The sequence below is a fragment of the Saccostrea cucullata genome, unplaced genomic scaffold, assembly GCF_032062105.1.
Source record: "Saccostrea cucullata isolate Sc308-1 unplaced genomic scaffold, CSIRO_AGI_Scuc_v1 ctg1490, whole genome shotgun sequence".
Classification (NCBI taxonomy): Eukaryota; Metazoa; Mollusca; class Bivalvia; order Ostreida; family Ostreidae; genus Saccostrea; species Saccostrea cuccullata.
Window position 1 is genome coordinate 20,938 of NW_026939817.1, and position 15,273 is coordinate 36,210.

General features: G+C 35.7%; 1 protein-coding gene across 1 annotated transcript; it reads right to left on the minus strand.

Annotated features, from left to right (window-relative positions):
• Positions 1-772: 772 nt before the first annotated feature.
• LOC134254055 (uncharacterized) lies at positions 773-3,997 on the minus strand. Its single transcript, XM_062736622.1, has 2 exons — positions 3,867-3,997; positions 773-3,038 (listed from the first exon to the last, which is right to left on the minus strand). Exon 2 carries the CDS (start codon positions 3,023-3,025, stop codon positions 1,361-1,363), a length of 1,665 nt encoding a protein of 554 aa, XP_062592606.1. The 5' UTR covers positions 3,026-3,038; positions 3,867-3,997; the 3' UTR covers positions 773-1,360.
• Between the last annotated feature and the right edge of the window lie 11,276 nt (positions 3,998-15,273).

The window sequence follows — 15,273 nt, forward strand, 5'->3', positions numbered from 1 at the left end:
ACTTTTCTAAGCATAAATTTCAAATCATGGAATCTCATACAAAATATATAGCTTTCACAAGAAATATAAATACATGTATTCTTAAAATATGATGAAACAAACAAAAAATAGCATATTTTTCAAGTTTCACGCATTCTTTATGTTCATGATGTTTGCACTCCACTAATTTTCAGGATACTGAAAAAGTTTTTGTCCAGTTTCTTAAATATTATTCAATTTATTATCCGAATGATGAAGTTAACGCCATACTAACACTCAGAGGAGAATATCACTTAAAATCCATAAATATTTACATCCACTGAATATTTTCTCCTTTATTTCTTAAGAAAACCCATTGCGTTAATCACTACATGAACTACATGATTAGACATGTCGCCTGTACAGATTTCTTGATCAGTGGCTGTTCCATCAATGTAACGTATAAAGACGTTCGCATCATTAATACAATAATTCATCTTTTTAATCCTACTTTAAATGATTATTTAAACAAATATAAATATAAACAATAAGATGTCTTTCTTTGTTTGTTATTACTGGAATTAACGGTCGCAGCTATTGCAGAAAAAAATTACAAATCCCGCTTGCGCGGGTTATGTATTTTTTCTGCAACAGCTGCTTCCGTTAATTCCAGTAATAAAAAACAAAGAAAGGATTTTATTGTTTAAATATACATCACTCCTATAAACAATACTAGTATAAGCGGATAATTATAATTTAGTGCAATTCTTCAAAGACACTAGTCTTTTTTTTTCTTCCCTTTTTTTTTCTTTTTTTTTTTTTTACAATTTTCTCTAAATCTAAGGTCACCAGTCTCTCAAATACAAAGAGGAAAAAAGCCGTGATCCAACTGCACATCAGGAAATGTCTTAATTCTCATCACATCCATAGCAAAGATAAGAATTACTGCAGTTTTAAACTTTCGCAAATATGTATTTTTGACGATATTCAGATATTTTTTGATAACTGTATAACTTTTTTTATTTGTCATGCAAGCAGTGATAATGCAGAACTGTATAAGTACTCTACTGTCACATCTAATGACAAACACAGATTGTTAAAGGAAATCTTATTTGGAAGATCTAAAATTATGATTCAATCTATTATCTCACAAAATATACTAGTATTATCTGAAGCTTTTTGCTGATAAGAACGATTGCTATACAGCAAAACTCGTTTAGTACGAACACGGTTATAGCGAATTTGATATAGCGAAGTCATCTTGGATCCCCAGCTATATGAATTAAATGAATTTCTTATACGGTTATAACGAATTACGGATATAGCAAAGTAATTTCATAGGTCCCAGTGACTTCGTTATGACCGAGTTTTGCTGTAGTTCATCACCATCTCTCCTGCAGGTTTACATCTTCAATGAAATCACTTTCAATTTTCCAAAACGCAGACCGACCCAACACCTACCCTTACTGTCCACACTCAAACCACCTGGTGTATCTAATCCACAGTCATCCACGCATTGTAAGAATTGTCCATTTCGATCCAGAATATGCAGGCAATCATTGTTGTGATCTGTCACAATAATTTGACTCATGGAATCAGTAGCAATTTGCTCTGGACAAAAATATTTTTTTTTATTTGCTTCATAACCATGGTACCGGAATCTGACATTCCCTTTCGCATCCATGACAACCACTTTCTTTGCATTTCCATCGGAGGCACAAATATCCCCGTTTCTGTTTTTAGCTAAATATATTACAAAGTCTCCTCTTCGAAAAATAGGAACTCCTTTTGAATCATTCTGTATTTCTTGCTTTGTTTTCTGTCCGGCATAACAAACTATTTTGTGATCATAGATTGCATCGTCAGATATCAGGTCGACAAGGATGTTGCCTGAATCGGTGCAGCAAAGTCCCCATGGCTTCCAGCCCTCGGGTGCTTTTATCAGTGGTTTTGTTATATTACGTCTGACAATATTCACATTTTTACCGAAAAATTCAGTGTAAATCAGTTCTCCTTCTTTAGTCACTGAGATGTCAGCTAGGTCCTTTGAAATGCTGATAGACTCTTTTACAGACCCACGTATGTCCAATCGTAGAATTAGTTCGCAACCAACTTCAATCCATGCTTCATCAGATCCAGCACAAGCTATTGTATGAAAATACTCGCACTTCGGTAAATGCTGAATATCAGCAATCACTCTGCCTTTCCCAAGCAATTCTGACGCAGACAAGACGGGGACGTCTTTGATTATACCAAGAAGCAATGTCTGTGTTAGTGTAGCTTTGAATTCTCCAAGTTCTATGCTTAGTTCTTTTCCTCGATCTTTTTTTACTTTTAAGGAAGGAATGGTTACATTAATTCCTTCAGGTGTAGGTTTGTATTCTTGGAGTTTTGATTTGTAGTTGACAACCTTGGAGACTGGTTTGGACCTAAGGATTTCTTTGTTTTCTTTAATAGTTTGGATCATACTCTCGGTTATACTTCTTGATTCATGATTTTTTTCGGTAAGGGATTTTATCGCCTTGTCCTTCATGGATTTAATTGAATTTTGATGTTTTTCAAAGATTTTATCTACTTCCTGATGCCAGCATATTTGGTGTCCTTCTAATTCTCTTTCAATCTCTTCAAATTTTGCTGTTGTTTTTGCAATGCATGTATTTGATTTGTCTGCGGCACTTTGCCGTTTCTCAAAATCCAGTTGCTTCTGAAGTTCCTCTGACTCTAACAAAATCTTTTCAATGTTGTCATAGTAATCAGCTGGAATTTCCTCGATACTGTGGGTTTTGTGCGAAGTAATGACGCATTTCATGCAGACTACTACGTCACATTGTTGACAGCACGCCTCACATTTCTGACCTGGGTGTAATTCGCATTGCTGACTGACCTCTTTCACATTTCTTTTGGTAAACGGAACAATGTCATGTGGAAGTAGTTTATGGGCATCAACATGTTTATTGATGCAGTTTCCACAGAGATTGACCTGGCAGCTATTACAAAATTGATAGGCAGCATTGTTACAAATGTCACAAGTGATGACTTCTTGGGCCCATGTGATAGGTGTGGCCATTTTGCTTGCTGACCTTGTGGAAAAAGTTAAAGAACTTCATTGAGAGACTTTTTGTGATAGTGATTTTCAGGCTAGATTAAGGTACTTCAGGTTTCGCCAAAGGTCAGCATATCCAAATATTTATTTTTACAATAGCCCCCAAACTATGTAAGGTATAAAGTTTAATCTTTTATAGTGTACAGATACCGGTATTTCATTGATTAGGTATCATTGAGAACAAATATTTTGGAAAATATTTTTTTGAGAAAAAATATTTACAAAAATTTTGCATTTTGCACCTGTTCAATGCTGTACCTTTGGTGAAAACCATCATTGTAGAAACAATATATGTTTATCAATGAAGGACAAGTTGAACGTAAATTGTCTCTGAAAGGCTGCTATGGAAAGCTTGATGAAACCCCTATAAAATCTGCCATTTGCATTGTACTTTCGGTTTCAAATCTAAGCATTAGGACAAAATAAAGCAGGGAAAACAACTTTCCAGAAGCTATCGAAGTCCTACATGTACTTGACCTTCATTGATTAACATATTTTGTTTATGCAATGATGAATTTCACTTAAAGTTCGGATGTACTTAGGTGTATTTTGCAAAAGTATTTGCATTTTTAAAAAAAATTTTCTCGATTAACATTCATTTTTAATTAAGTATTTGTTATCAAATGATACTTTCTATTTGTTAATCATTATGTTATATATATTTATAAACTGTAAAAGTTTTTATTTTTGAAACCAAATAGTTTTAGAAATAATTGTAAAAATAAATTTTTGGACACGTTGACATTTGGTGAAACCTTAAACAATGTAAAACATATTATTTTTTAGAGTGTGCAGAATCACTCACCTTAAATACTATTTTGTTCGAAACATTTCTCTGATATATCAAACAACTTGACCAGAATTCACTATATTCACCTTCTCATTTATTACTTTCGTTTTGATTTGAAATTTTAAAACTAAGACTGACCTTGCCAGATTTACACGAAAGAGAGGCAATATCAGTCATTTAAAAGGTCGAGACGACTAGATTTTCTGGCGTCATCATAAATTTGAATGTAAATTAGCTATCTGTTTACTTTACCTACTGATGAATGAGTCGCAAAGCATAATGGACTACTACAAGTACTCAGATATGTTGAAAATAAAAAGCAACTTGAATTGTCCCTTGGAAACTAATTTTTAATTCTATTTTTTGAGATTTATGAAAGGAATATTAAAATTGATGTTCTTTTATTTCTATGCTAAAAGAACACGTTTCACTTATGGCCTTATTTGGTCCTGTGTATTTCTGAAAAACTGAAACAGCTTGATTTGCATTAAATATCATTTAGATCTTTGATGATTGCGTATCTATCAAAAATGACGTAATTTTCTGGCTAGTCAATGTATTATGACGTCATTTAATGCGTCAATTTCCTCATACCGGGGGATATTCTGAAAAAGTTTACGAAAACAGGCGATTTTTAAAGCTATTTTTCGATATTTTATATAGAGCGCAACCTCTGATCTAAAATATGCAGCTCTTAAATAAAAGAACTTTTTCTGAGGATTAAATGACATACAATGAAGCGCATTAAAGTGGTAAAATTTTCCGTTCGAATGGAACTTTTTGAGCTATCTTTAGAACGTTTATTTTCATCTTATGACACTCCCATTTTTTTAGAAATGGATAAAACGGTAAATTTGTTTATTTGAATACCTGTAGAACAGGTTTTCCATAAATAAAACAGCCATTGAATTTGACGGTCTAAATAAATATCGAGTAAACATGTGGTAACTTCAATAGACATGATAAGTTCAAAAATATGTACATATTCGTCACAATTTGTGTTCTACAGAAGCGGAGAGTCTCTAACTCTCTCTTCTAATTTTTTTTTAAAGCTCCATTTCAGTGTAACTCATATTGCTTGTCGCGAAGAATGGGGTGTCCTAAAACATTATACGACGAATATTTCTTTCTCATTTCTAAAGAAATGGGCGTGTCATTATGTTGTAATTGACGTTCAAAACATGATTCAAAACGTTTCATCCAAACGGAAAATTTTACCACTTCAATGCGCTTCATTGTATATCATTCTTAAAATCAGAGAGTGCGCTGGAGGTAATATTTTTTTCTTCACTGAAAGTACTCAAATGTACCTGTGTATTTTTTAAATTCAAGAACATTGCAATTTGATACAGCTAGTTCTCCCAGACCAGGACTTTTAGAAGAAAATTTTTAACAGGAAATAATCAATATTTCATTCTAATGCTTTAAATGGAACATCAAGTGTTAATCAATGAATTGGTATATCTACAGGGCCATTTTATGCACAAAGTGAACCAAGCTATTTACAAAATTTGCTTTATGAAGCCTTTTATCAACGTATAATTCATCGGCCTAAAGCATTGTTCAAAGAGAATTACGTGCTATCGTGTCGATAAAGTTTGAAGTTTTTTTTATGTGATAAAGGTGTATATAATTATACAGTTGTAGATTTCATCGAAGGTCAACATGTCCAAATAAATATATGACTGCCGTCACGAGAAAAGGGCCCTTAAGGTCAAATTTTCATAAATTGCCTTTTTGGTAAATTTTGATAGCCGGGCTCTTTCTAAATGCAAATACATAAATTTTGAAAATATCTCACCTTTTCAGTGTTCTATAAGCATTTTAGTATAAGACGCGCCAAAACAACTTTGACGTTACTCACTGAAAACGTAATGACGTCGACTACGTCTAATTCAATTTCCAAAAATTCCTAAAGTTACATATTATTTAAATATCCTCAATCGTTTTGATCATAAACTTGAGAAAAATTTAATTTTTTTCTTCCAAGCGACTAGTATGTGACTATTCCTAAAAGATTTCGTATGTTATTACTATTTTTATACTATTTTAGAGCAGATCTAATAATTTCGTAAAGGGGGATGTTGGTCTAGACAGAATCTATGAACGGTTTATTAAACCCCTGTCACACCGGGGCTGCGTCCTCACGGCGACTGCACGGCGTCCTCAAAAAATGCAAAACGCCGAGGTGATCGCAGTAGAGTCTCCTACAGCGCCGTGACAACGCGACGAGATCTCCACTGAACGCCGTAGGGTCGCGTAGGGTCTCCTAGAACGCCAGGGGACGGCGATCACTTTGGGCATGCACAAAGTACGCGCCGTGTGATCGCGGTCTGACAAGAACGCCGTAGAAACGTAGTATGATCGCCGTAGCAGCGCGGTGAGATCTCCAACAACGTAGTGGGAGCTCCGTACGAACGCCGTGAAGACGCACATGATCGCGGCACAAACGCAGTGATAGTAGACCGCGCTTCCACGGAGACCTCACGGAGATGTCGCGGAGTCCTTGGAGATGTCACTGCGTTTCTATCGCGTTTTTACGGCGCTTCTAATAAGATTTATCGTCTTGAGATTTTTTGGACTGCGATTACACGGCGACAGCACGGAGTCGTCACTGCGATCATTGCGCTCCCATGGCGTTTCTACAGCGTCCGTTGGCGATCACAATGCGCTTTCACGGCGTTGTTAGGGCGTTGTCAGCCAGCACACAAAACAAGAGCAATGGGATCATATTTGATCAGCAGTAATTCCAACGTATTTGTTGCACTTGGAGCATTTAAGTGAAAACAAAAATGGAAGAGAAAATTACATCAGAACTTGTTCTGTTGTTTCACTTAAATTTTGTACTGTTGTTTCACTTAAATTTTGTAGAAAACTTTTCAGCGTGTTTATTTTTTTTTACATTCATAATATAATCAAAGAAAATCTAACAACACCTCTGAACCGATGAAATTGAAAAAAGGGAGTTTTATCATAAAACTATTAATAATTAAGTACTGAATTATGTAAATAGAATATTTTTTATTAATAAGAATATTTCTTGGCATGATTAGAAGTATTCTCATCGTGTAACTTGAATCTTTAAACAAAAATGTTTTACATTCCTTCTGAATTTAAGTCAATGAGTATAGAACGCATTGTAAACGTATTGTGAACGCAGCCATCGCAGTGAGAACGCCGTGAACACGAGGTGAAAACTCCTAACGCGCCGTGAAAACTTCGCGGAAGCGCAGTCAATCGCCGAGAGATCTCCGTGGGTACGCAGAAGAACGCCGTGAGATCGCCGTAGAATCGCGTCCGTCGCCGTAGGGACGCCGTGACATCTTCATATTATGAAAATTTTACAGAAATTTGTGCAATTTCCCTGCGATTCCACGGCGATTTAAAAGATTTAACAACGCCGTAATGACTCCGTGTGAACGCAGCTTGGTGTGACAGGGCCTTAGAGAAACACCGACATCTTACGAACGAACGTAACTCTCCCTAATTTCCCGTTTTCTCGGGACCAGTAATTGTACACATATAAAGTTTAAAATTGGAAGAAATAAGTATATGTGTAAAATAGAACGTATAGTGTTTTAACCACTTTGTATTTGAAAATTGCTCAAGTCAAAATTTTTGTAATCACTTACAATGTTTTAAAAAAGCGAGCAAATAGAATAAAATACACCATAATACTTTAGACGGATTAGGAAACACGTTTGTCATGCTTCAGTGATTAAACGTATACAAACTACTCGTAGTGTGCGCCTTGTTCATATGGGGAAAGGTTACTTTTTACAGCTTGAAAAAAAAAAAATAAATCCGTGCAGTCAAGTAAATAGGTAGTGCGCTTTATAAAGAGTCTTGTATTGAGAGAGAGAGAGAGAGAGAGAGAGAGAGAGAGAGAGAGAGAGAGAGAGAGAGAGATTCTTTTTTTAAATTTATTAAAATATCACTTCAACGAAATAAACGAGCATTCATGGTAGACAGTATCTTCTTAGATGATGTATTAAATGGCGATCTTAAATAAATTATCTTGGGCTGCTTTTATTTTATATATGTAACAGGCCTGAAGCAAGCAATTTCAGTTTGGGGGATTTGATAGTTTACACACAGACAGAACGTGTAAATTTACGACCTTGAACTTTGACCTTTTGACCTCGAAATCAATAGGGGTCTTTATTAGGCCACAGGGAGATGTTATGTAAAATTTCATTGCAATAGCTCAAATGGTTCTAGAGATATTGTGTGGAAACGAAAGTATTGTAACAGACAGAATTTGCTTATTTATGACCTTGACCTTTGACCTTTTGACCTCAAAATCAATAGGGTTCTTTTTTAGTCCATAGGGAGTTGCTATGCTAAATTTCATTGGAAGAGCTCAAAGGGTTCTCGAGATATCGTGTGGAAACGAAAAGCTTAATATCCATATTGGCATATTCTATTTGCTTCAGTATACATTTCATAATTCTACAAATTCATAAATTTTATTTGCTTCAGTATACATTTAAGAATTCAACAAATTCAGTCAAGGGGATCCGACCCCCCCCCCCCCCCCCCGAACTGCGCATGGTTTACTTTAATTTTTCCCTAAGCGGGGGACACAAATTCTCTGAATTAGCTTGTTTATTTATCGACTTCATTAGGACGGGGGGGGGGGGCTTATCCCCAGCCCCTCAACCCCGTTCCCATATACGACCGTGTGTACATGTATATCTGTTTATATGTGTGGATTATAAAAAAAAGGCTGAAAATATGCATTAATGTAGGGTGGTGCATTTTTTCTTACTAAAGTTGTTTTCTTTGTCTTAAAAATATGCTCCACAATGTCATTATTTGTTAACCATGCATTATTCGTCAAAATATAAAATTAGAAGCTTTTGACCACATACAGACTTATTTTGACCAAAGGTCAAATATATATATATAAACTATAACCGAAATTATAACTTGTTTCATTTGTAAGGAAAATATATACAATCATGTATTCACCATCCTGTTAACCCCCCAAAAAAAGATTGATTCCAGAATACCGACAAAAATATATACGGACTTTTAAAAGTGTGAATAATATGAAAACGTAGTTGTCACTTAGTTGTCATGGCATCCTTCAAAAGTATGTGCATACATACATGTATGCTTATCACCAGTGCCTGTAGACCAAACAACTCTCCCACCCCCACCCCCAATACACATACCGGGTCCCTAGATATTCATATTTGTCTTCTTTCATAAATTAACCGTCTAGTTCATATTTACAATGTATTTTATATGAAAAATACAAAAAGTACATAGAATTCACTTTTTATTTTAAAAAAATTATGCCTGTAGTATCTTAAATCACCTCTGACTTTTTAACTGCAAGTATCAATTTTATATGTTGCAAATTGTAAATGTTATTAATGAAAGAAAGGCCCAAAAATATCTTTGGACCCGGATTTATATATAGTCCAGGGGTTGGGGGAGGGGGCTTAGGTCATATGATGGCATGCTAATAGGGAACTTGTTCTGATATATCTTAAACTATGTCAAAAACACAATTCACTAAACTTCCATTTTTGCGCCGACCCCCCCCCCCCCCTCCGAAATTGGGGATATTAATTTCGGTCTGCCCGTTCGTCTTATAGTTCTGTCCGTCTGTTACACTTTTGTTTCGAGCAATATCTCGAGAAGCTTTTGAGCTTTTACAGTAAAATTAAAAAAAATAGCTTTTGGTCTGGAATGTTAAGGGTGGGGGGTCCAATCCACTAGCACCCGTGAGAATTATATGAAGATTTTTAAGATACATGTTTGTAAGAAGAAGCTTTATCAACCGACAAATTACGAACGGATATACCCCCCTGGATTTATGATATGGCTATAATACCTGTGTATTAAATCCGTATTAATTTTATTTTTCGAAGCATATAGTATTTTGAACAAGAATTTCTTTAAAGTTTTGGGGGTTTTTGCAATTTAATTTTAGACCATAACTCCTCATTGTCCCGACTGCCCTTCGTAAAGTACCCCCCCCCACCCCCCACCCCCTCGACATACTATTATTTTTTATTTCATGCCACAGAATGACATGTTTTAAATTTTCCTTTCATTTCCCTTCTCGAACCCCTTTCCTCGTTTAAATGTCCATTGAAATGTATTGTAGCGTCACGGTAGCGACTACGACAAGACGTGGCTTTGAGGTATCTTGTAGGGATTTTATCTACATGTATCGAAATCCCAATAAAACTGAAGAATTCAATAATCCAACCGTGAATACAATAGACTACCATGACTGAACCCCGTTTTTCAGGTCTGGACGATTTCTAAATAAGGAAGTCAAGAACGATAACCGTGAATTGCTATTAATACACAGAATAAACAAGGCACTAATCCTTCTGACCAATCAGATAACAGCATTTAGACAAACCCATGAGAGAATAAATAAAACACGTGGTTTTAAATTTTTTTGCTCAAAAGATTTTTTAGAACAAACTTTATGTAAACTTTATGCGCATTTGGGAATAATATGATATTGATGACAATTCTACCGTGAACAAACACGACTTGAAAGCTTGGAATACGTTGTAAGTGGGATACGAAATCTGTCTCTAGGAGTTAGCAATCCCAAAAGTTTACTTACGTTAAAAAATTGATATAAATACGGCAAATTTTCAGTTTTAGAGCCTGACATAAAAATCTTATTGAAAAGATAACCCAGATAGCATGACTATGTTGGGCCAACATTTGTAAAAGGTTGTATAGTTGGCGTTGGGGGAACAACGTTGGGCCAACGTTGGACCAATGTTACCAAGTCAACCTTCTTGACCATGACAGAATTCCTATGTTGGCCCAACGTTGGTCCAACGTAAGCAACTTCCATTCACTTTAGTTCCCAAGGAAGGAAGGATCCTGGTGTTGGTCCAACGTTGAACCAATGTTTATAATACACCCTTAAAGAAAAGTATATTTACAAGTTGGTAGTAGTATGTTGGCTCAACGTTGGCCCGATGTTTGTAATACACCCTTAAAGAATGTGTCTTATCAAGTTGGTAGTAATATGCTGGCCCAACGTTGGCCAATTGTTAGTAATACACCCTTAAAGAAAATGTCTTATCAAGTTGGTAGTATTATGTTGGCCCAACGTTGGCCCATTGTTTGTAATACACCCTTTAAGAAAGTGCCTTATCAAGTTCAAGTAGTATGTTGGCCCAACGTTGGCCCGATGTTTCTAATACACCCTTAAAGAAAATGTCTTATCAAGTTGATAGTATTATGTTGGTCCGACGTTGGCCCATTGTTTCTAATACACCCTTAAAGAACGTGTCCTATCAAGTTGGTAGTAGTATGTTGGCTCAACATTGGCACAATGTTTCTAATACAAACGAGTGTTATTTTGTTTAGGTGTTTAAAAGATGGGATATTTATATAGGGCCAACGTAAGCCCAATTATTTTACTGCCAATTAATTGATGGTGTCAATTTTATAATTAGCTGCTGAGCTTTACGTTGGGACAACGTTGGCACATTCTGAAATAATTAAGAGGACTTTCTGTGTCCATGCTTATCATTGGATGACTGCTCTTGTTTAGATATGATGTTTTCAATATTTTAACTTTGCACTTAAGTGATCACAGCACCAAAGAGTGTTATATTCTATTTTTTGAATTTTGTTTATGCTTATATTTATTTGTAATAAAGCAGATAGCAGAACATCGTTGGCCCAATCTTGCATTATGGTTGTATTATCTATGTTGGGTTACCTTTATTGGGCCAACAATGGCCCAACATGGAATATCGATAGCTGGTTATGTATAATGGTGCGCTAATGTTGGGCTAACTGTTCGCATTAAATCATAAAATTATTATCATCAGAGAAAATATTTGTTTGGGGATTGGCATCGGCCCAACGTTGGTCCAATATTCATGGGTAGACAACAACCGGGCTACTTGTAATATCCGCGCCATTTTTAATCTGACACGAGCGAACGTAATGAGACTGATACCTTGCATATCTGCATCCACTTTGTAAGTATTTATAATATGTTTTCCTCGGCACAGCTGAATTAACGTTTAGTTTTTAAACGATATCATGTACAAATCTGCGCAAAGCAGACACGGGGAAGTGCAGAGGCCAGGTGCTGTTGGGTCAACACTGTACCCCAGATGGCATGCTAACATTGGGCCAACGTTGGGCCAATGTAATCGGTTACATCGGGCCAGTGTTGGCAAATGACATTGACCCAATTTAAGTTTGCTCATCGGCCCAATGTTGGCCCGATATGTTGCAATGGGCCAACGTTGGCCCAGTGTAGAGTGTTATTTCTACAGATATTTGCCCAACGTTGCGCCAACATTGTCCCAATGAATGCGACATTGTTTGACCAACGTCAATAGGAACATTGGGCCGATGTTGGCAAATGACGTTGTTCCAGTGTCATTTTGCTCCTTGGCCCAATGTTGGCCCGATATTTTGGACCAACATTGGGCCAATGTGTATAAACATTTAATTGTTACAAATCTGTTTATTAACAAATCGTCTCTACAATCAAAAATAAATCTACAACCAATCCTACTTGAAAGTACAAGCTAGCTAAAATGAATTTACAAGGCTTGTTAAAATTCTTATAATTTATCAAAACAAAATAAATTATCAGTGATTAAATGTTTGTTTTTATACAAGAAAAATAAATTAAACTAGAGGTACTGTGAGCAATGAGCTCACTAAATGATACCCCCCGCCTCCCATATGGTTATAACTGGTGAAAAAGTCCATGGTTTCCTGTGGCCGGGAAACCCAAAATATGTTTCGGATCAAAAAGTAAAATAGGAGGTGCACAATGGCAATATGTAATTAAGATTCTGTGAAAGTTGCATCAATTTTCATTCAGTGGTATGAGAGGAGTTGCGGATAAGAGATGGGTACCCCAAAGCGTAACAGACGGACGGACGGACAGACGGAATGACGGACGGACGGACGTACAGACGGACGGAATTAACGATTACTATATACCCTCCCGCTTTTCAAGCGGGGGGTATAATTATAAAGTAACAAATGTGTTTTGATACAGTTAAAACAATAAATAATTTGCCCTTTATTTAGATTGAAATGTGTGACTAGTAAAGTACATTTCCGAAGACTACCACTTAATTTACTTATATACACTTAACGTAGAGCACATGATCAAACATTTTGAAAATGTTAACTTGTTGAAGTTAAAACTAAATTTATTCAGTACTAAACATAAATTGGGTTCTTTCAATTAAAATTTGTTCAGTGTAACGACTTTTCTATACATGTATTTTATGTAACATTGAATCGTTGTGATGATGATGATGATCGTTGTGATGATAATGATGATCAAGCGTAGAAATGTTATGCATAAATGCCTCCATCATGCAAACCTTAATTGACAGCTTAAACATATAGTGATAAACTTGTAAATTTAATTGTATGTTTACTCTTTACTGAGAAAAGTAACAAATGTATTAAGTACCAAATACTACAATTTTAGTGCTACTGGATATTCTAAAAAGACATTTAGAACACAATCAAAGAATAGCTAAGGTATGCCATGGACAGGGATGGGGGAGGAAGAAACGGACAGAGAAGAAAAGAAGGGGGAGGAAGAGACTCGGGAGAGAAAAGAGAAGACTTAAGAGAGGGATCAGATGGAAAGTGGCAGTGCCTAGCTTTTTTCTGTTATATACTGTGACAAATCTGTAGTTCTACCCTTTTCTGTGTCTGTTTGTCGGTTACAAACACGATGCAGGTGCCAGAAACATTTTCTTTTGTGTAAGTAAACAAAATGACGGGATTCATTTTAGTATTATTTTAAGAACAGGGGGGCTTTGTTTATTTGTTGGACCTGCTTATTGATACCTGCAATTTACTGAACTTGTGCATAAATTTACATCAGAGAGGGAGTACACAGTCATGTAACCCTACATGCATCGCTTGAAGTGAGCATCAACTTTTATTTCTTTATTAATGTTTTCTTCATGTCCAGCTGAGCAATAAAATACTAGTATGTTATAATTTAATTTTATATTTTGATTTCTTTCTCCTCAGTTTTTTAATTAATGCTATGAGATATGTATTGAGAATATGTATTAAACTATTAATCTAGCATATATAGATAGTATCAAAGGGCTTTTACCATTAAACTGTACTACAAAACTAGTATAACCTTAATATATGTATTTGTTTGTCAATTTTGAGGACAACTGTCCAACCAGTGAAGAGCAAATGAGTTGTCATGATGGAGAGCCAATCAGATACAAACCAACATTGGCCCAAAAATGATGTTTGCCTAATATTGAAAGAATAAGTGGCCCAACAATGGCTCAATAATATCCGTTCGTTGGTCCAGCAATAAGCCAACAAGTTGGTCTGATTAAGGGCCGATGAGCAAATTACCGTTGGCCCAACATTAATTGCTTACAATGGCCCAAATGTACAAAAATGATGTTTGCCCAACATTGAAAAAATACATTGGCCCGACAGTGGCCCAATATTTACTGTTACATTGGCCCAACAATAAGCCAACAAGTTGGTTTGATTAAGGGCCGATGAGCAAATTACTGTTGGCCCAACATTAACTACTTACAATGGCCCAATTGTACAAAAATGACGTTTGCCCAATATTGAAATAATACACTGGCCCAACAGTGGCCCAATATTAACTGTTACATTGGCCCAACAATAAGCCAACACGTTGGTTTGATTAAGGGCCGATGAGCAAATTACCGATGGCCCAATGTTGAATACAAACGGTGGCCCAACATAAGGAGCATTGTTGGCCCAACAAAGGTCCAATAACATCCTGCTATCTGGGAACAGCCTTTTTTTTTTTTATTTTTGAGTGTTTGTTACAGAATACTAGTAGTCCATTCAGTTTCTGATATGCGAGGTAAGATATTGGGATAAAACGCATTCATGTATAATTACAGGATTCTCTTTTCTCCACGTTATACGCCTTTCCTTATGCCCATTTAAAGTCTGCATAGCTAAGTATTCGGCGCTCATGAAACCCGTGCTAATGCAAAACTTTATGTGTATACTCCATACGATAAACACTTGTGTGAGTTGATCTATATACATAGAATTTAAGCATTATCGATGAAAATCGGACGCCTAAGCAAAATTATATTTACCATCATATAATATATTCTTGTAAATGTTATAATTGAACTTGATAAAAACTTGCTGGTGCGATCAATACCTCTGTAAACGATTACATACTATCGTGCATTATTTTTTTTTTCTTTACCGAGATAAAAATGTCAAGGTTGTTCATGGTAAAAATGTGGGGAATACCTTATTCTTCAAAAGTTTTCATCTTACTTCTACAGATTTTTTGTTAAAAAATCTTTTTGAGGAAAAAAACAAAAGCACGTGTTATCTTTTTGTTCTTTTAAAATATGTTTTGGGGTGTGTAAAAATCTGTTGTCTGATTGGACAG